General features: G+C 41.7%; 1 protein-coding gene across 1 annotated transcript in view; it reads left to right on the forward strand.

The window, feature by feature from the left end:
• The first annotated feature begins 170 nt into the window (after positions 1 to 170).
• abca3b (ATP-binding cassette, sub-family A (ABC1), member 3b) overlaps positions 171 to 23307 on the forward strand; it is a 65820-nt gene continuing 42683 nt past the window's right edge. The window contains exons 1-8 of the mRNA XM_077213771.1: positions 171 to 392; positions 1396 to 1473; positions 4243 to 4498; positions 8968 to 9095; positions 12005 to 12170; positions 14799 to 15058; positions 15136 to 15252; positions 22741 to 22861. Coding sequence (XP_077069886.1) covers positions 1420 to 1473; positions 4243 to 4498; positions 8968 to 9095; positions 12005 to 12170; positions 14799 to 15058; positions 15136 to 15252; positions 22741 to 22861 — 1102 coding nt within the window. The 5' untranslated portion in view covers positions 171 to 392; positions 1396 to 1419. The remainder of the gene's footprint in view (positions 393 to 1395; positions 1474 to 4242; positions 4499 to 8967; positions 9096 to 12004; positions 12171 to 14798; positions 15059 to 15135; positions 15253 to 22740; positions 22862 to 23307) is intronic.

Here is a 23307-nt window from a genome sequence, read left to right on the forward strand (position 1 = left end):
ACATCTAACAGGAAACGTCCTAGAAATGTATTGCAGATGAGTGAACACTGTATATTAGATATACATAAACGATTAATAAAAACACGACATTGTCATTTTTTTCATTTTAAGTGTTGTGAGCGGTGGCGTTCTAGCGTCTGTCATGACGGTCACGTGGCCGCGAGCATCCACCCAGCTGGCGAGATCACGTGACCGTATTTGTTGTGACCACACGGCACGGCCGCTGCGCTGCAATGTCATCATCTTCCTCATTATTATCGCCCTAATGAGTGATAATTCGTGATGGAATTCGTCCGTGACTGAGCCGAGCTGACTGCGAACATCAATTCAATGCTTTCCGATTGAAAGAGCCGATATTGGAGCCCTATGCAGGACAGATAGACGAGTGTAAGGTGAGCTGTGCGCGAGCGCGCGCGTGCCTGCCTGCCTGTTTTCTATTGTGTTTGTTATGCTGTGGGAATTGGGTTGATAAACAAGTTCTTGAATCAATCACAAGATCTTCGCAACGATCAGACTATAGAAATGCTTAAATGCATAAAACAAAGAGAGAGAGAAACAGCTTGATGCATGTTTGATGTAAAACAGACTGCTGTTATTTCAAAGAATTAAAATAAAAGTGTACAATACTATAATTGAATAAACGCACGAGACAGACACCAAAGCTGTCATCAATATGATGTCACTGCCGCGTCAGTAATATTAAGCCTGCTGTATGTTTAATAACGACAAGCATTTACTACTATAGTGCTAAATAATCCCATGCATATCAATAAAATATACCTGACTGAGACATTTTAATACAAAGATGTATTTTATTTAAGGTCAAATCAGGTGATATTTTAATCTGAGTATTGATATGGGAGCTGACGTTCCCCCCATTGTCTATATGGTGGTTAAACTGGCCTTTTTAGTTTAAAGTGCTGAGCAACATGACATGTCTTCACACTCAGTTACTTCAGTAGTCCTTGTTTGATCGGACCGCATTGTCTAGTTAAGTCACCTTTATTTATATTGTGCTTTTTAAAATACAGAATGTTTTAAAGCAGCTTTATAGTGATAACAGGCAAAAGTGCAACAAAGATTGTTTCTGCTGTACAGCAGATCTAGAAGAAAATAGCATCATAGTCCAGTTTAAGTTCAGTGATGGTTCATTTGTATTGTAAACAAGTTTTTTTTATATATCATTATCCGCCCTGGAGAAAACCATGATGTCATCGTTGTGAAATAGTAGTTCATTGTCTCGACTTCTTGTTTCTTATCTGAAACATGAATATAATAGTTATTCTGTTATCTCAGAATGTAGTTGCAAAACTGTGAAGTTCCAGGAGTAGCCCCGATATGGTTTTCTTTACATTTCTCGAGCAGTGACCTGATGTTCACTTTCTCTTGGTCCAGGTTGTGAAGTTCTGTAAATCGAAAATGGCCGTGTTGCAGCAGTTTGGATTGCTTCTGTGGAAGAACTATATTCAGCAAGTGAGTATTTAGTTTATAAGTGCAATGTATGGGCTGATATTCTTTTGTTTTATTGCTGGATATTGTATATAAGGTTTTATGGCAACGATATACACTACTTTTCAAAGGTTTGGCATCAGTAAAATATTTTTAGATTTTCTCTTTGTAGTTTTATTCAGCAAGGATGCATTAAATTGATCAAAAGTGAAAATAAAGACATGTATAATGTTACAAGTGATTTCTATTTCAAATAAATTGTTTCTTTAGCATCCAATCATCATATTAGAACGATTTCTGATGGATCATGTGACACTGAAGACTGATGATGCTGAAAATTCAGCTTTGATCACAAAAATAAATTATATTTTAAAATATATTCACATAGAAAACAGTTATTTAAAATTGTAATAATATTACACAATTTTTACAGTTTTCACTGTATTTTTAATCAAATAAATGCAGTATTGGAGAGCAGAAGAGACTTCTTTTAAAAACATTTAAAAAAAATCTTACCAACCCTAATCTTTTGAACGTTAGCATATACTATGTAGGGCAATACGGTTAAATTTGGGGTAGAAAGCCCACAAATGAGGGCGTCAGAGGTGTTCTGTGTGATAAAATGCTGTTCTGGACAGTTGTGTAAGTTGTTTAGCAACAGGAAACCAATCATAACCTCCCTCCAAACTTGCCTAGTTAAATATTCATGTGTTTGGTACATAAACGTTCACGCTGTGTTATGATTCCTAGCATGTTTTAGAAGAGTTAAAACAACCAGAGTGTTTGGACAGATGGACGAGCCGCTGGTTAAATGGGTTGCTTGCTCTTCTTGGGACGTTCTGCTCATGCAATTGATATTAATAAATCTTATAAATATGCAAATAAGAATGTGAAACCCTGGATGTTCAAATGTGCATTGTGAAATATCTCAACTACCTCAAATGAATCCTTCAGGGTAAAGTATGACATTGTGAAACATGCAACGAGATAACCCAGGATTATGTTAACCCAGCGTTAAAAATGACCCTAGATTAAAACTGTTGCGAAATGACGGCGTTTCAATAACCAATGTTTCTTTGTGATTTTTGAATCCAGTATTCCCGTAGTTCCTTTTGTCTCGTCTTCTCTCCAAACATAACACTTTTTTGCCATTTATAAGAGTTTTTGCGAAATTGAAATTGCGAAATTTTCAATTTTGATTTGCGCAATTTGAAGGGTAATGGAAACGTAGCTACAGTCCTACAGCTCTTCCTGGGTCGACATTTCATTCAGTAACATCGGGCAGTTCTGATTTATATGCTGTTTAATGTTGATGATCGTGTTATTTTACACATGCATTTGATTAAATATGATATCGCTTGTTTCTGCATCTTCTTCGCATGTGTTCTGATCAGGAGATTCAGTACTCATTCAGAAGATGTCATAGCGCCCCCTACCGTATAACAGTGAAAACATGGATTAGCGGAAAATTCCTTCAACGGCGGGGAAAGAGTTTATTATTTAAAGCCCACTTTGGTCTGAATATTGTCAGAATACATCTATAAAGACTAGATGCTACAGCAAGATGCAGAAGCAAATCTATTTTTGAAGAAACAAGGACATGTTTCAGCTAGTTTGTGGCGAATAAAAAGACACAAGCACAACCAAGGCTTGGTGTTCAAATGTAATCATTACCCCATTCACCTTATTTGCTGTAATGATTTCACTCGCCGGTTCTTTTGCCCTGTTGAATAGCTTTTATGTTCCTTCCCGTATTTGGCCTCTTAGATTAGATTTCGGAGTTTCTTGTTCAGTTGTTTACCGCGGGTGTATGGCTTTGATCGTTGGGTGAGTGTTCATGTGTATATTATTATTTTCCCTTTGCTCTGCACACTTGTGGAGATTTGCTGTCTTGTGTAATATCATGTCAGAAATGAACTTTCTGAACAATCAATTGAGCTCGGTCAAAGTGTTGCAAGAAGCGTCCCAATTCCCTCGTGATGAGGGCTGTTTGCACACAGCGGTTGCTAGGAAACCCCAGTAAACACTGGCCCCTTCATGCCTCATTATAGCAGACATATATAGCAGATCATATCCTTCCTGACCCAGATCAGAGGTCTTGGCGTTCTACATCGACCCAGATCAAGCCTCAGGTGCTGTGTGGGCTCCTGCTTACTTACACATGACACATTGACATGACACTTGCCCCCGGTTTCACAGAAATGGCTTGAGTCTTGTCACGGACTAAAATGCATGTTTGCGCTGTTTTAACTCAATGTAACTTGCACTGGTGTCTCTTAAAATATGCCAATGCCATTGTTTTGTCTCAAGATGCACATCAGTAATGTTGTTTTTAAGGCATGTTTATAAAAGCTACTTAAATGTCTGAAATAAGACCCTTCTCGTTCCAACCTCTGTCCATACTGTCAATACAATAGCATTGAATTGTTTTATTTGTTTGAATGATTTTATTTTATTGGATTGTTTTCTTATTTAATCAATTTAATTTTTATTTATTTATTACATTTTCTTGAATTTTCTTGAATTGAATTGAATTGAATTTTTTAAATCAGCCTAAAAGTATAGAAGTGTATTCATAAAAATCCAACAAGCACGTTTGTGTTCTAGTGGTTCGAGCATCTGCTGAGAAACAAATTTGGCTTGTATCATTGTCCCTTCCCTTCTCATTCCAACCTTTGTCAATACTGTCAATAAAATGATAGCTATTTTATTTTATTTTACAGCCATTCATCCACCCGTTCACCCTTGTCCGTCCATCATACTCATTGACCTCCTCTTTCTCTTGGTCTCTAGAAGCGTCAGATCCTGGTTATGCTGGTGGAGGTGGCACTGCCTCTGCTCTTCTCAGCCACCCTGATCATCCTGAGGCAGAACGTGTCCGTCACCAACAACCCTAATGTAACATCCTACGACAGCTTCAGTTTGAGCAAACTGCCGTCTGTCCTGTGCTTCAAGCAGCTGCAACTGGCCTACGTGCCCTCAAACGCCAGCGTGGTGCGGGGAATCACAGAGGACGTCCAGCGGAGCCTGGGAAGCTGCATCAGAACCAGTAAGAGCTTCAGCTACTGGGTATTCATATCGCTGTATGCACAAAAACTCATCAGAGCTCTGGCCATCATGTGTATCATTGGCTAATCTCGTTCCCTATATGCAATAAATATTTTATGTAATTTTATTAATAGTGCCAAAAAATAATATATATTTTTTTTTTTACCGTGCATTAATGCAATAAATTGGTCACATTGAAAACCTGCTAATAACAGAACTTTTGTTTATTTTTTTTTATATTTATTTAATGACTATATAGCAAATGTATGCAACAAATTGAAAACATGGAAAACCTGTAATTGTCAGAGATTTTTATTATTATTATAATTGTATTAATACTGTTAGAAAATGACAAAAAGAAAAAAAATATACACCAATAAATTATTTTATTATTTCATTTTATTTTATATTATTAATACTGCCAAAAATAATAAAAATATATATATTTTTTTACCATGCATTAATGCAATAAATTGGTCACATTGAAAACCTGCTAATAGCAGGACTTTATTATTTTAATATTTATTGAATGGCTATATAGCAAATGTATGCAACACATTGACAACATGGAAAACCTGGAATTAAAAGAGATTTTTATTATTATTTTATTAATACTGTTAGAAAATGACAAAAAGAAACAAATATGCATCAATAATTTTTTTTATTATTATTTTTTTTTTCTATTTATTTATTCATTTATTTTTAATTTCCATGCCCTGGCAACTTTTAAAAAGTTCTAGATTTTTGTTTTGTTTTTGTTATGCTCTTTTCTAAAATGTTTAATTGTATAGATATTGCTCCTCGTTAGTGCAAATGTTTTTAAATAAATTTTCTTTGTCATGAAAGCATTAACAGTCAAAACTAATACAAACTTTGATAAAAAAAATCAATGGAATACCATGTTGTTATCGCCTAGAAATTGCATCACATGAGAGCAAAATCTTTCATTAATTGATATTGCACGTCTATCTGAAAATCATCAAGTATGTTGGTCCAAAAGTGTGTGAAGATCAATGATCTTTAGTCTCTGCGATGTGAGTGAGTTTACAGTTGACATGCAAAGCATGAAGCATCTCTTGAGTTTTGTGAATGAATAGCATCATGACCTCACCAAAAACCTTAATGGCAGGTTTTCCTTTCAAAATAGCTTCTGTCCGACTTTTGAGTTCTCCTGGTGCTTGTGTTTATGAGCTGTCATAAAGTCCTGCATCCGATGAGTCACATAATAGACGTTTCTCTGGCCTGCATCCTGATAATGGAGGAGGACATCCATAACCTGATGCCTCAGTTTTGACTGTAAAATTAACTGCTTTAATGGTGGTAAAGTGCTTTGTAATATTCACAACTGACTGAACATACTGGTTTAAATGAGTCTTCAGCTGTGCTCATGCAATGAAAGTCTATAATTTTTGACATTTTGTGGGATAGCTGAGAAGAGGAAGTTTCAGGCAAATACATAATTTAGATGAAATTGTAGAGCTATGAGTAGAGGTTTATTTATATATAAATATATATATATATGGACATGACGAAAGTGATTACTTAAAGACAAATGAGTGAGTCTCAAGTTATTGATTCAGTGGGTCATTTGACCGGATGATATTTGGGAGTCTTTTGGACTGTTTCATTTAAAATAACAGTTCATAAGTTATTTGTTCATGAGCAACATTGCTCACACTGACCGTATGTTTGCTGTTGTGTACAACCATCAAAGACAACTCAATAGAAATATATTGTCTATTGTCTTTTTATTATTATGCAGACCAGAGTGCAAATTTAGGGTACGTTTACACAACGACGATATGATTAAAACGGAGAAGTTTTTCCTTGCAGTTTTCCACGTACAGACAACACCATTGTCAAAACGATGCCCACTCACAAAGATCCGTGAAAACAACAAAAAACGCTGTATTCTGCTGCCAGGCCATTAGATGGCGATGAAACACTATAGACTGAACACGTAATACACACATGCATGACGTCATCATCTTCAGAGATTCCGTTTTTGCTGTTTACACAGAGACCGTTTTTTTTTCGCATAGTTTGCGTTTTCAGGCACCCAAAACGCCGTTGTCGTGTAAATGAATGGCCAAAACGCATAAAAAGTTTTAGGTTTTTAGTTGAAAATGCTGTAGTGTAAATGGCCCCTAAGAAATAAGATAATACATTTTGCCTTGACGCTGTAGATTCAGTAGTATTGCAGGATTATTTAAGCACAGAAATAATGCAGAAGCTCCGGAACAACTAACCAGAGTTAGGCTATTTTAGTATTATTTTTATACTTAAGATTTAAGATTAAAAATACTGTAACGCATGAGTTGCTCATTGTTTGTTAATGCATTAATTGCTCATAATGTTAGTTAAATTTTTACCATTATGCTGGCTGTTGTGTTTACATTGGGACATGTAGCACAGATGCTTCCTGGTTATCCTGGTTTAACCGGCTCCTCCTGTTTTCACATAGGCAGACACTGTATTTGGTTACATGTTAGATGAAAGTTTGACCTAGAAATGAAAACTGCTATTATGTATTCGCCCTCATGTCTTTCAAACCAATATGGTGTTACATGTTTTTCTGGAACAATAAAGGAGTAATAGTGACAAATCTTCATTCAGATCTTTCCATATAAGAACAATTTATAGTGACCACGTCTGTCAAGCTCCGGAAAGGACAATAAAAAGTACTATTTAATAGAGTGGATTTTCCTATGGGGGTTTCATGAGGAAAATAAGGTGGTAAACACAACTGACGATTTATGTTTACAATATTCTACAGTGTAAATTACACACACCCACACCACAGACATTCTTATCTAGTTGCTTGGAAACAAACATTTAAAAAACAATAAAAACAGCTGCAAAATTCACATTTTCGATGTGGGTGTGTGTAGTTTACGTTTTGCAGTAAAACATTCAAGCATCGTCAAGACATGTTTACCACAGACCTTATTTTACTCATAAATTTAAAAATCTCATTTTAAAACCCCATAGGGAAATCTTGAAGGAACCAGCGGGAAATTAGTCTTCCTGGTTTTGAAGTCATCATTGCCATATCCAAAGAATAAAACGTTAACAAAAGCTTCTTAAATATATATAATTTATCGTTGCACAAAAAACAAACAGACATTTTATGGGTATATAACACCATGAAGATGAGTAAATAATGACATACTTTTTTTGGTCAAATATTCTTTTAAAGAGCCTCACTAACGCTTGTGTGTGTCTGTGTGGTGTGTGTCTGTGTGTCAGAGACTGTCTCTGTGTGTGTGTGTTTTTGTTTCTCTATGTGTCTGTGTGTCTGTATGTGCCTTTGTGAGTGTGTGTACTTGCACAACTATCTTTGTATCCGGTTTGGATGCGCTCGGACCCGGACCGCAGCAAACATGCCCAGCGTGAAAACTAAGTTGTGATGGGTTAGGGTTAGGGTAAGGAGCTAGAGATTGCATTGTGTCAATGAATATCCTCACAAATATAGATACAAGACTGTGCATGCGTGCGTGTTTTAATTGGATTTAGGTCGTACATCCCAGTTGTGACTTGGCTGAAATCCCGGTTTTGCCGAGTGTCTCATTAGCTTTTCCTTTTAACAACATTTTCTCTGGAAAAAAAATACTAGGGGTCATGATATCATTAACACATGTTTACAGTAGGCTGACAAATCCTAAAATCAATTATTTTAAAGGTCAAATGGTGAGCCAGTGTCCACACAGCTCCTTTAAAGGTCACATGGTTTCGTTTGATTGCTTAAATGGCTAAATTTCACATCGATTAATCTATTTTTATCAGTTTAAGGCCTAGTCCACACGGACACGGGTATTTTTATAACCAGAGTTTTTCCTCCTGCGTTTAAAAAAAAAAAAATCCCGTCTACACGAAAACGCAAAAACACGCTATCAAGCGCTGTCAAGAGCATGCCACTCCAGCTGGCGGCGATATAACCCTAACCATAAAGCCACGTTGGCCAATCAGAAGCCGCCAGCGGTGCACAATCTGACATCAAACACAGCGGATAACAGCACACACTCTGACGTCGAAAGGCAAAAACTCCGGTTTTACTGTCTACACGACAACACTGCAACCGGCATTTCTGAAAATCTTCACCCTGGCTGGGGTTTTCAAAAATGTTCAGTTTCAGTGACCTGATACTGCGTTTTCGTGTGGACGAATGGCCAAACCGCGTAAAAAAATTCACGGTTATAAAAATACCCATGTCCGTGTGGACAAGGCCTAACTCTCAAACTTTCTACGCACTGAATTGATCGCATATAACAATATGAACAATTTGCATTTGTTTGAAGAATATGTTTTCTTTGTTAAAGTGAGTGGTTGTCTAAGTGTTGCCAAGCTGATTTGCTAGATGGTTCTGGTGAGAAAAGAGTCCTCCCTCGAGTCTTCGATGTTCAAGTATAAGCTGTAGTAACAGTAATAGTGACTTATGTGGCACTAATGATGTGTCGTTTTGTTTTCCAGTCCGTGGCTTTGAAACAGAGGAGCAGTTCGAGGAGTTTGTGAAAACTGACCCAGAGTCAGGCCAGATCTTGGCAGCCATTGTGTTTGAGCATCCTTTCAGCCACGACGATGAGCCTCTTCCTCTGCAGGTGAGACTCTCAGACCCGATGGGCATTAGCATTTCTCTGAGCTGACAACCAATCACAGTCTTCCTGTCAGCCAAGATCAACCTGTACAACTGGATACTGAACGCATTGAATCGTTGTGTGGATGAATCTCATGAAGAAATGTTCATGGATTTCACTTAAACAACTGGTGAAAAAAAAATACATTACACCATTTATTATTATTTAAATACAATTAATTTAATTATAAATTAAGTATATATAATTATTTTATTGCATAAAAATTATAATTATTTTGCATAAAGAAAATTAAGCATATTTCTTTGCATTGTAACAATATTTGCATGAATTTGCATGATAATTAAACACTTTTCCCCCTCAAATTCTCAGTGATGAAAAACTATATAAGCTTATATATAAAGTTAGAATTGCGAGATATAAAGTTATAATTGTGAGATATAAAGTTATAATTGTGAGATATAAAGTTAGAATTGCGAGATATAAAGTTAGAATTGCGAGATATAGTCAGAATTGTGAGATATAAAGTTAGAATTGCGAGATATAAAGTTAGAATTGCGAGATATAAAGTCAGAATTGCGAGATATAAAGTTAGAATTGCGAAATATAAAGTTAGAATTGCGAGATATAAAGTCAAAATTGCGAGATATAGTCAGAATTGTGAGATATAAAGTTAGAATTGCGAGATATAAAGTTAGAATTGTGAGATATAAAGTTAGAATTGCGAGATATAAAGTTAGAATTGCGAGATATAAAGTTAGAATTGCGAGATATAAAGTGAGAATTGCGAGATATAAAGTGAGAATTGCGAGATATAAAGTTAGAATTGTGAGATATAAAGTTAGAATTGCGAGATATAAAGTTAGAATTGTGAGATATAAAGTTAGAATTGCGAGATATAAAGTCAGAATTGCGAGATAAAAAGTTAGAATTGTGAGATATAAAGTTAGAATTGTGAGATATAAAGTTAGAATTGTGAGATATAAAGTTAGAATTGCGAGATATAAAGTTAGAATTGCGAGATATAAAGTTAGAATTGTGAGATATAGTCAGAATTTTGAGATATAGTCAGAATTGCGAGACAGTCAGAATTTTTATATATATATATATATCATTTATAATTTTTTTAAATTATTGTTTTATTCCTTGACGAAAACAAGCTTCCATAAAAACACCATGTTATTTATTTATAATAATTCCAAGTCATGAAATCTATTTAAAAAGTTTTTTATTTTTAGAATTAAAAACAGTATAAATTGTATTTACATTTCATTTACATCATTATTTTTTATATTCTTTGTTAAAAAAAAATATATATATATTTTTTAACAAGATTTCAGTAATGAAAATCTGGGGAAAATAATTAACAAAAATGAAAGTGATCCAAAAAAAATGGGATTAGTTTTACATATGCAAAACCATTTTCTTTTGATTTTGGTGTGAAATATAGGACGTTCGTGTCAGTTTTTGTGAGTCTCGTCTTAAACGATGATTACTGTACTTAAAGGAAGGAATGTTCTTTTCTGAGCATTTGAGGGCAAAATAACTGGTTTTCCACGGAAGTGAAAAGTGCAGAGTCAAATCTAGGCTTAAGTGCTCTAGCAGCAAATGCCCTCAAACCATATTTGTTCATGTCTCGGGCGCCTGCTCGAGTGTTTATGAACCACTGATTCTTCCAGCTGACGCTGTTTCAGCCATTTTGAGATGCACTTCTTGAGTTTCCTCCGTGTCTAATGTAAAGATGGGGTCTGGTCTCTTCTCCTAAGTACATGAGTGAATCATCTCTCATGATGAAAGCTTGCGAGTCCTTTGCTGAGGGTTTAATGAGTTCCTGCATCTGCATCGATGGTGAGGGCATTTCTGTGTATAGGGTTCATAAAATGTATGTTTTTATAACACTTAGCTTAAGAATGGTTTTACGAATGATTTACACAGAAATTTGTTTTCCTCTTGTTAAATCAAGCTCAAAATAAAATGCATAAAATGGATAAAAAGACAGGTGAACAATTAGGGCTGCATCGATTTATCAAAATAATAATTTAATAATTAAATACTCATTATCTTTATTTTACAGTAACATTTTACAACGGTAGGGTGCAAAAAAAATCTAAACATTGAGAAAACCGCCTTTAAAGTTGTCCATTTATGTTCGCAATTGTGCTGCATTCACTCACAAAAATAAATGTTTTATATATTTACGGTAGGAAATTTACAAAATATCTTTATTGATCATGATCTTTCCTTAATATTCTAATGATTTTTGGCATGAAAGAAAAATCTATAATTTTGACCCATACAATGTATTGTTGGCTATTGCTACAAATATACCCGTGCTACCGTGGTTTTGTGATCTAGGGTCACTTTTGTTTAATATTTTTATTTACCAATAATAAAATAGATACTCCATTTCTTTATTTTATAGTTACATTTTACAACATAATTATTTCTTATGTTGATATTTAGTAATACTACTACTAATAATAATAATCATTATTATTAATTTATAGCCTAATTGATTATTTTATAGTCATTTTAATATAGTCTCAAAATGTTTGGCCAAATTGTGCTGCCCTGCAAACATGTTTTTTTTAATATCATATTTTAAATCACAATCTGAATATTTATCACAAAAATCACAATTAGCACCCCTAAAAATAAGTGTCATTGAACTTCAACCCCTCACAGCTTTGTTAATGTCAAATTAACTGTTACATGTGCTCTGAAGTATATATTGAGCAATATTTAATATTATCTGATGCGGTAACCATAAGGGTGTAGGTTCAAACCCCGTAAGAGTTGCTCGATGTGCTGGTAATCAAGACACTCATGTTACTCCAGGGGAGTAATAGATGAACTCTTAAGCCACATTGTACAAAACACATGTGCTAAATAACCCTTGATGGCATGTGTGGCAGGTCAGCTATCATCTGCGCTTCACGTACAGCCCCAGAAACGCTCCGGCCCGAGAGAAGTCAGAGTTCAACCCCAACAATGACCTGGACTGGCACACGCTCAGCCTGTTCCCCCTGTTCCAGCTGCCCGGGCCCAGAGAACAAAACAAGCCACAAGGCGGCACGCCAGGTCAGTCAGCACTCATGCATTGTGGGAAATGTTGGTGGTGAGGTAACATGAACCCAGCACAAGTCTAGTCCAGGCCATTACAGTCCAGTCTAGTCTAGTCCAGTCTAGTCCAGTCTAGTCCAGTCTAGTCTAATCCAGTCTAATCCAGTCTAATCCAGTCTAGTCCAGTCTAGTCCAGTCTAGTCCAGTCTATTAAAACTACATTAAAAAGCTCTGTAATCAAGAATCGCCCATCGACGTGCAAATTAGACCTGGAAAATAATGTGTGATTGAATTTTTCCTTGAACAGACTTGATACCATCTTTACTGTCAGTTACCGTTAACAGATGAGATAACCCGCCCTGTTCTCTCTTTTCTGCTTCTTTAATGATCTCTTCCTGTATCTGAGGCTTCCTGTGATGGCGCTAGCTATTGATTTGGAAGTGATTTGGTTGGTTAGCATTCCCTTTGGCTGATTGCCGACAGCTTCAAAACGCCTGCAGCATGTCTGTTATTAATCATGAGCGCTGCGTTAGTGTCCTGTCTGATCTTTGGTGACTGTCAGCCTCTATTTTTGGTACAGTGCTTCCGAATTACAGCTTGATCTCTGCTTCCACGACTCTTCACTCTTCAACGTCATCCTTTCATCTGCATTTAATTTCGTTGAGTTGCTTCATACTGGAAGTACAAAAGACCTCAGAGCTTGTGTTTTGATCTTCAAGTATGGCTTGGAAAGCCATTAGGAGCGAGTACTTTTGAATGAATGTCTACGCTTTGAGAAATAGGGACTATATGAAGCTCAAAATAAATATTATAGGTGTTTTAAGTTTAACGCCTTCATGGCTTTTTTTTGTTGCATTTGTAGATTGTACCCCAAAAAATAGGTGTGTCTTTAATATTTCCCTTTCTTTTCCTATTGCTGGTCATTTTTGACCGATAAGAAAACAAGAGTGGCTATTTTTTTAAGAGCATTTAGCATTTTCAAATCGTGTTTTTGTGTGTGTGTGTGTGTTTGCATAGCAAGTGTGATTAAAAGTCACAAAGTTGTGAAGAAGTAGTAGCGGTGTAATGGTACATGTATTCATCCCGAACCTTCACGGTACGGATGTCACGGCTCTGTACATACAGTCAGACGACGAAATGCAGTCAGTCACAGGCGATCCACACTTCAATCCAGAAGGGGGCGTGTGCGGTAATGCAACGCTGTTTGCTAACCACCACAACAGGAAAAAGCAGCAGAAGAAGAGATGATCTATGCACCAACTCAAAACAATAGTACAGATGGCATGCAAGAACTTGCTAGAAGCTTATGAGCTGAGTTTCAATTCATTTTTTATTGTGACATGCTCCACAAACTTAAAGGGATAGTTCACCCAAAATGTACATTCTGTCAGTATTTACTGACTCTCATGTTGTTCCAACCCCGTAAGACCTTCGTTCATCTTCGGAACACGAATTAAGATATTTTTGTTTAAATCTGAGAGCTGGATCATTCCTCCATAGGCTTCTTCAGGGATTGACACTTGTTCCCCGAAAAGTTATTAAAGACATCGTTAAAATAGTCCAAGTGACTACAGTGGCTCAATCTTAAGTTTATCAAGCAAAAATAACGACTTTATTTCAACTATTCATTTCCTTCTCTGTGGGCCTCGAGTCAGTTCACTAGTGTAATAGCGTACGCTTCTAATGTTGTACGTCACACGCATCACACACATGACCAGCGTCGGCCAATAGTGAGCCTACATGTGACGAATGTGACATTGTGACATGTGACATTTTTGGGTGAACTATCCCTATAATGGAAAGAAAACCGGGATGGCAGAAAGCGGCATCCTGTTTGTGTTTTTCATTTTACAAAAGCACAATGTTTTGTTTTTATTGTGCGTTTCGAATGATGCTTACTTATCTATCTATATGACCATGAATGATTAAGTATTTAAGGTTGTTTCGGCTGTTATAATGAGACAAAATCATTAGACATAGTGCCGATTTGTGTCATGGAAGTCCAGTGATGAAATGTACGTGTCCAAGAAATGAGACTCAGGTGCCGCTTCACTCGCCGTCACCTCGTGGAAAGGTGAAGTAGGCTCAGATGTAGATGACACTTTTTGCATTGATCTTTGCGCATCCGCCATTGTCACCGCTGAAAGCTGTTTAAATCATCATTTTTGTTATTGCGTTGTGTGCTGTAAAATTGGATAATTTCTGGTTAGTGAGTGCATTTGTTTCACTCTGAAATCAATTTAACATGCATATTGTTTACGTCTTATGACTTTGCAATGGAAACAGTGGATATTTTAATGTAGACGGATTGGCCACATTCGTTCACCATTGTGAGTGTCTCACTGTAAAAACAAATTATACATTTTTTTTTTTGGTAGATTGTACCAAAATATCTTTGAATCAAGTCCAATTGTTGTGTGTTCACATAGCAAGTGTGACAAAAGTCACCAAGCTGCATACCCTTTAGATTAATTAAAGCATAAAAAAAAAAATGTGGTAATCAACATTATACTACCAACAAATGCTGCCAATTGTGCATAACTTTAACGGAGCTCAGAATATCCCTTTAACAGAAATCTCTGTTCATTTGATTCAATCATGGAACCTTCTAAGTACCGTATCTTTCTCTTGGACACCTCTTGACAGGTTATTACCGTGAGGGTTTCCTGCACTTGCAGCACGCGGTGGACCGAGCCATCATGAAGGCCTACAACAGCACGACTGCGGCGGCCCTCTTCAAGCAAACGCAAGTCCTGCTTTCCCGTTTCCCTTACCCGGCGTTCATCTACGACGTCTTCATCCTGGCCATCCAGAACCAGCTGCCCCTGCTGCTCGTGCTCAGCTTCACCTACACGTCTCTGAATATCGTCCGCGCTGTGGTCCAGGAGAAGGAGAGGAAACTGAAGGTGTGTTGAAAGAAACTAGATCATGTTGGTTTTGATGCAAGAGAACTGACACTATAATGGTCTTGTGTTTATTGCAGGAGTACATGCGCATGATGGGTCTCAGTAACTGGTTGCACTGGAGCGCCTGGTTCCTCATGTTTTTCATCTTCCTTTCCATCTCAGTCTTCCTTGTCACTGTGCTCTTGTGTGTCAAGGTAAACGGAGGCACATTGGTGACACAAACTGTGTTCTTTAAGTACCCCTTGCTTCTAGAAAAAACATTTCTTTGTTTGTTTTTGAACTCCTTGACGAGTAAACTTTGGTTCTGTTTATAATCAGAACAAGTTCTACTTGTTCCACAAAAACACTGGAACCACATTTTTTCATGATATTTAGTTTTGTTAACGTATCTTTAACATTTACATTTTTTCACTGGTACATGTTGTACAACATGTACTTAAAGATACAGTACACATAAAAATGTTCCCCCAGAATTGTATTTTTTTTTTAAAATGTATTTTACCATTTTTTAAGGTATTACTGTAGTATATAAGACTGGTTAATTATGCCCTTAAAAATATGATAAGAATCGCTAATGAAATCGCTTTACAATAAGGTCCTACTAACAATGAGCAAAACATCTGTTACAATATTTATTAATCTTTTTGAACCTTAGCTAATAAAAACTGTTTGTTGTAAGATCATGTCAACTGAGGTCAATTAAATAATATTAGCAAATACAACTTTTGATTTTAATATTGTTTTAGTAAATGTTGAGATTAACATGAACTAAGATTAAATAATGCTTTAGAAGTATTTGTCATTGTTAGTTTGTGTTAAATAATGTTGTTAACTAATATAAATAAATGGAACCTTATTGTAAAAATTGACAGAAAAGGAAAAAATAACATAAGAAATAGGAATAATTACTTAAATATAAAACACTAATACAACACTTAATACAAAGATTATTATGTATATGTATAAGTCAAATAAATACTTGTATATAACGTTAGACTATGGAGTTCTCTTACGAGAGGTTCTCTCGTATTGCGTAAGTTTAGCTTACGCTACGGGAAAGATTCATCTTCTCGAGATACTGAAGCCAAAAAATTATCCTTAATTTTGTATAACTTGTCAACGCAGTGCAGCAGCTAGCAGACCTAGAGCAGGCCATCTCGCGTGCTCATTGGCTGCCCTGCGGGCAACTGCTGCAGCCTACCAGTGCGCCCGGCGTGACGTCACGCCCAATGAAGGGCGCCCGCGCCTTTATAGCGTCACAGCCCACCAGATAGGCGTGGCTTAGCGTATAAAATAGGGGCTGTAGGCTGAATTCTCTTATTTTTCGACTCTTCAGCGAGCTCTTCGCATCGCTGGATTTGAGAGAAGCCACCGCCGCCGTCGAACAGCGAACAGCCAGCTTAGGACAGCGCTGAGGAAGCCGGCCGTCTTCGCCACCTTCAGCCATCCGTGCGAGCTACGCTATCCGGCGACGTATCCTTTTTTGCAAATCATTCTAAAAGAGCAGCGAGCGTCTTTTTAAAGATGCCTCGCACTTCCTGCGGCTCGTGTAAAGCCCCGCTCAGCGCCGGAGACCGCCACCTGATCTGCGCTCTCTGCCTGGGCCTGGAACACGCAGAGCTCGCCCTCGCGTCCGGGGGCTGCGAGCTCTGTGAGGAGCTTCCGCTGTCGACCCTGCGGGCTCGACTCGAAGCGTTCAACACCACAGCAGTCACTCCGCCTCCTGTGGGACCGCGCAGAAAGAAGCGCCGTTCCCTGAGACAGCCGGAACCTGTGGCCACAGCGACGCGCTCGCCGGAGAACCTCCCTCGAGCCTCGCTCTCGCCTTCCCCACCTCTCCTCACTGACGCGCAGCTGCCGCTTGCGAGCCTCACTGCCGTCACTTCGGAGGATGAGTCCGTGGGACACGCCACAAAAGACTGCTGCTCTATCCTGGCATCAGACAGCGAGGAATGGTCGCTTCACTCCGCCTCCTCGTCAATCCAGGAATCCGCCCGTACCCGCGCTGGAGCTGACGCGGAACTTATGCGCCTGCTGACGCAAGCTGTCGACCGTCTCGGGCTCGAGTGGTCGCTGCCGAAGGAACCCGCGCCGAACAGGCTCGACGGCTGCTTCCTTCAAAGTCGCCGCCGCGCAGTTTCAGAAACCAGGCCCGCTCCATTCCTGCCGGAACTTCATGCGGATCTGACGAAGTCGTGGAATTCGCCTTTTTCGGCTAGACTTCAGTCACAGGCCTCCGCGTCGCTCTCCCGAGTGGACGGCGCCGCCGAGAAAGGGTAGACAGCGATTCCCCCTGTGGAAGAGGCTGTCGCAGCGCACCTTTGCCCGCCCTCCGCGAGATGGCGGTCACGGTCAGCCCTCCCGTCTAAAGCCTGCAGAGCCACTTCCGCCTTGGTCGGCCGCGCTTATGCCGCCTCCGGCCAGGCCGCGTCTGCTCTACACTCGATGGCTGTGCTTCAGATCCTGCAAGCCGACCTCCTCCGTGAATGGGATGAGAAGGGCCGGGACCCAGCTGCGGTTACGGATTTGAGAAGCGCGACGGATTTTTCTCTCCGCGCCACCAAAGCTGCAGCCCAGGCCATCGGACGAGCCATGGCCGCGTTAACCGTGACGGAGAGGCACCTCTGGTTAACGCTCGCGGATATGAGGGAAACTGAGCGAGCCACCTTTCTGAACGCGCCGCTTTCCCCCACTGGTCTCTTCGGCCCAGCGGTGAACGGGATTGTTGACCGCTTCTCTATGGTGCAAAAGACCACGCAGGCCATGAACCTCTTCCTGCCGCGACGCTCGAGTTCCGCCACAGGCCGCTCTCGCGAGAGACAAAGCCAGCCTCCTGTGCGAACCAGCACCCAGCGTCCAGCACAGCCTCAGCATCAGCCTCCGCAGCGACGTCAGGGCGGCCGCCCTAGATCGCGCTCAGACAGCCGTCGCAGACCGCCGCCCCCCAGAGGGCCTCGGCAAAGGCTCACGCTGAAGTCTGAGCACGCGAAGCCCTCCTAACAGCGGGAGAGAAAAGACGCGCGTGTCCCGCTGCGGCCGGACCGCCGTCAAAGTTCATTTCCCTGTCAGTCCCCTTCGAACAGGCTACTGCAGTGGTTCAACTAGCAGCCAACGAGCCGGTTTATTCACCCTCTCGCCTGCACACAAACGCCGTTTTCACGGCGACCCAGAGAAATCTCAAAAAGAGTATAATGTCTGGTCCGGCTCACGCCGTCAGTGTTTTAAGTGTAGTGAATGTGCCCACGCCCCAGTGTTCACCCCTACACATAAGCACTCAAAATCCCGTGTCACTCACAGAGCACACTCTCATAAAGCGCAGAAAAGCCGCTCGAGTGTTGAATGTAAGAAATGTGTCCACAGGTCTGTGCCCACTATCTGCCCGCTCTGTTACACGATCAAAAAAGCTTATGAACGTAAGTCTCGTGCCCGCCAGAGAGCGCTCACGCTTGCTAACACAAACCTTCCCCCGGGTCCCGCCTGTGCGTTTAAGTGTTATCACGAAACACAGGGCGTTAATAAAACGCTCCCCATCTACTATGATCGGGGCGTCAGATACAGTTGTAAGTCTCGTGCCCGCGTGCGCGCGCTCACGCTTACAGAGAGCTCTCCCGCCCAGAGCGCTGCTCGCGCGTCAAAGTGTGGCAAAAGTATGTTCCCCATCCCTTATGATCGGGACATCTCACATAAGTCAGCCGGTCTCGGCTGTCAGCGAGCGGCCATTGCCCAGAACCGAGAGCGCGCGCGCCGCGCTCTCGGCTCCGGTTCAGTTTCACAAGCCCGCAAATGGCGGCGGTCTGAACCCGGAGGCCATTCGCCCCCTGGCGGCTCACATAGCTGCGTGGGAAACTATCCCAGGGATTTCAGAATGGGTGTTGAGCACAATAAAGCAGGGCTATGCACTTCAATTCGTTCGCCGTCCTCCGCGCTTTCAAGCCCGGACCGCGACGATAGTGAATGCGGAAGTAGCACACCTACTTCACGCAGAAATAGCAAAGCTGCTGTGCAAAGGGGCTATAGAAAAGGTGCCGCCTTCTCTGAGCGAGTCAGGCTTTTACAGCCGATATTTTCTCGTACCCAAGAAGGACGGAGCCTTCAGACCTATCCTAGATCTGAGATATTTGAACAAAGTGCTTGTAAAAAGACCGTTCAAAATGCTTACGACCAGAAAAATCCTCGCGCACGTTCGCCCGAGGGACTGGTTTATTTCTCTAGATCTGAAGGATGCCTATTTTCAGATTCAGATAGTACCCCGTCACAGGCAATTTTTGAGATTCGCCTTCGACGGTCAGGCATATCAATACACCGTCCTGCCGTTCGGCCTGTCCCTAGCACCCCGTACATTTACAAAGTGCATGGACGCGGCGCTCGCCCCCCTGAGAAGTCAGGGGCTGCGCATAATGAACTATCTGGACGATTGGCTGATATTGGCACAGTCAGAGACAGAACTACTATCTCACAGAACAGTGCTTCTCAGTCATCTGGAAAGCTTGGGTCTCACGGTCAACTGGACCAAGAGCTCATTACTGCCCAGCCAGTCAATTTCCTTTTTAGGAATAGAACTGGACTCGGTGACCATGACGGCTCGTTTATCGACACAGCGCGCGCGCCGTGTTCGCCACCTAGCCGCATCTTTCCAGAAGGGCAGCTTTCTCCCTTTGAAAACATTTCAAAGGATGTTGGGCTGTATGGCATCAGCTGCAGCGGTGCTCCAGCTGGGCCTACTGCGCATGCGCCCGCTCCAACGCTGGTTGAACGCTCGCGCGCCTCGCCGAGCCTGGGTGTCTGGTGGCCAGAAAATCAGAGTGACTCAGACCTGCATAACAGCTCTGCAGCCCTGGTTAGTGGCCGATTGGTACCAGCATGGAGTAATGATGGGAACCATCTCTTATCGGAAGGTCATCTCGACAGACGCGTCCAACTCGGGTTGGGGCGCGCTGTTCGAGGGCAGACCGGCCTTTGGCCAGTGGTCAGACCAGGAGAAGGGTTTTCACATAAACTGTCTGGAAATGATAGCGGTCGAGAACGCGCTGAAGTGCTTCCTCCCGTTTATACAGGACCAGCATGTTCTTGTCCGCTCGGACAACACATCTGTGGTATCCTATGTAAACCGTCAGGGCGGTGTCAGATCCAGAAATCTCTGCAATCTGACGGAACGCCTCCTTATTTGGTCACAGACGAACCTGCGCTCGCTGAGGGCGGCGCATGTGCCTGGCCATTTGAACGACGGCCCAGACAGACTGTCCAGGGACAATGTTCCCCCAGGGGAATGGTCCCTGCACCCCCAAACGGTCCAGAAACTGTGGCGCCTATTCGGCAGAGCGGAAGTCGACCTGTTTGCGTCAAAAGACAACGCTCAATGCCCGATGTTCTTCTCGAAGGACGAGGACGCGCTGGCCCAGGTTTGGCCCAGCCTCCCGCTATATGCTTTCCCTCCGGTCTCTCTGTGGCCACAGGTGATCAAGAGGATCAGGGAAACGCGCCACTCGGTGCTCCTCATAGCCCCGCGTTGGGAGAATCAGACTTGGTTCCCGGAACTGGCACGGCTGTCACATACAGCTCCGTGGCCGATTCCGGTGAGGGCAGATCTCCTCTCTCAAGCTCGCGGCACGATCTGGCATCCCCATCCAGAGCGCTGGTCTCTGCATGCATGGTTGATCAACGGGTACTCGTTGCCCTGCCAGAAGGAGTGATGAACACGATCACGCAGTCTAGAGCCCCTTCCACGAGAAGGCTCTACGCGTCTAAATGGTCGGTGTTCTCTGGATGGTGCACCGACAGAGGTCTGGACCCGCGGACATGCGGGGTGGCGCATCTGCTCACTTTCCTACAAGAGCTGTTGGATAAGGGAAGATCCCCATTAACGCTCAAAGTTTACGTGGCGGCCGTAGCAGCATTCGCGGAATCGACGCACGGCCAGTCACTGGGAAGACATGAGTTGGTCATCCGCTTCCTTAGAGGAGCTAGAAGGATGAATCCGCCGCGCCCCCCGTCGGTTCCCATGTGGGATCTTTCACTGGTCCTCGAGGCCCTGAAAGCTTTTCCATTTGAACCACTAGACTCCGTGGAGTTGAAATATCTATCACTAAAACCCGTTTTTCTGACTGCACTGTCGTCAGTAAAACGTGTAGGGGATCTGCACGCGCTGACTGTCAGCGCGTCGTGTCTTGAGTTCGGACCAAATGACTCTAAAGTCATCCTCAGACCTAGACATGGTTATGTCCCTAAAGTGATGGGCACTCCATTCAGAGCGCAAGTTATTTCGCTGTCAGCTCTGCCAGCATCTGACAGCGAAAGTGATGTGAATCTCCTCTGCCCTGTCAGAGCGCTGAGGGTTTACATTACGCGCTCCGCCTCCTTCAGGCGTTCGGAACAGCTTTTCGTTTCGTTTGGTGGGCGCGCCAAGGGGCTTGCCTCCTCGAAACAGAGCCTGTCCAGATGGATAGTGGACGCTATAGCGGCAGCTTACGCGTCAAAAGGCCTGCAATGCCCTCTGGGCATCAGGGCTCATTCCACGAGAGGTGTGGCCTCGTCGTGGGCATGGTCCAGTGGAATTTCTATCCATGACATATGTATAGCGGCGGGCTGGAGCTCCCCGTCTACCTTTGTCAGGTTTTATAACCTAGAAGTTCCTGCCTTGCAGGCTAAACTGTTGTCAGTCTGAAAAGAGGTGTATTCTGCCCAGATCTCCTGCTCAGATCACGTTCATGACTCAGCTCTCCTGGTTGAGCTGCACTAAGTAGGGTATGTGCCATATGACTATACAGACCGGCGCGCTGCTCTGTATTCCCTATGTGTGCTTATGTACAAGTGATGGCCCGCGTGGCTGGCCACCTTATTTTTTCCACTTATGGGGTTCCCCTTAAGCTCGGGGTCTCATGTGGATGCTTGGCGCGCACGGCGTTGACAAAGTGTTCCCGTAGCGTAAGCTAAACTTACGCAATACGAGAGAACCTCTCGTAAGAGAACGATACTCGGTTACTAACGTAACCTCGGTTCTCTCTAGAGAGGGAACGAGTATTGCGTAACCGGCCGTGCTCACGCCACGAGCGACTTCGCTTCAGTCGTCGAAAAACCAGAGAATTCAGCCTACAGCCCCTATTTTATACGCTAAGCCACGCCTATCTGGTGGGCTGTGACGCTATAAAGGCGCGGGCGCCCTTCATTGGGCGTGACGTCACGCCGGGCGCACTGGTAGGCTGCAGCAGTTGCCCGCAGGGCAGCCAATGAGCACGCAAGATGGCCTGCTCTAGGTCTGCTAGCTGCTGCACTGCGTTGACAAGTTATACAAAATTAAGGATAATTTTTTGGCTTCAGTATCTCGAGAAGATGAATCTTTCCCGTAGCGTAAGCTAAACTTACGCAATACTCGTTCCCTCTCTAGAGAGAACCGAGGTTACGTTAGTAACCGAGTATCGTTTTCTTTAATTAGTCATTTGCATGTATTATATGAAATTCAGCGATAATAATAATAATCATAATAATACAATGTGCACGACATTTTAATTATGCAATTAATTGTTAATAATGCAATTAATTGTTAATAAATTCACTAAGGAATCTGAATCATCAAGAAAAATGGGAATCAAAATCAGAATTGATTCCCATCTTTAGTATTCCATACTATTTGCTAGTTTTGCCAAACAATCAAATGCAGGTAATGTGTCTGTCTTGTTTTCTATCAGGTGAGTCTTAACGGATCGGTGTTGACCTACAGTGACCCCACGCTGGTGTTTTTCTTCCTGCTGGTTTTTGCCGTATCTACCATTAACTTCAGCTTCATGATCAGTGTGTTCTTCTCCAGGGGTGAGTTCTCCATCTACTCTTATTATCGCAGAACGTAGTAGTCATTATGCTGTATTCTCTGTAGGACAATGATAGTGTACATTTATAGTGTTCATCTGAACACACACGCAGCGGTTTTTAATCAAGCTTATTTTGGTGTAATAGACAAAGCCTCATTATCAAAGGAAAGAGATAGTAGAACGTGAACGAAGAGCAAGTAAAGGTGACCAAAGGAATGAAGGCATAAAATAGGACTTGTTAGGTATATCTTTGTCTAAATACGTGCACAAACATAATACGTTACTCATTGTTACATTCACACTTCGCGTCCATAAAGCTTTTGAAAATCAGCTCTCCATTGTGGTTAACCTGCTCTACTTCTTTCTTTTCTCTGCAAAACAAAACCACAAACTGTGTAAATGCAGGTAACCAGCTGGGGGAAAGTGTTCAGGTTGCAGTTATTGAAC

The sequence above is a fragment of the Siphateles boraxobius genome, unplaced genomic scaffold (genome assembly GCF_051911475.1).
Source record: "Siphateles boraxobius isolate OS27281-9 unplaced genomic scaffold, OSU_SipBor_1 66, whole genome shotgun sequence".
Lineage (NCBI taxonomy): Eukaryota > Metazoa > Chordata > Actinopteri > Cypriniformes > Leuciscidae > Siphateles > Siphateles boraxobius.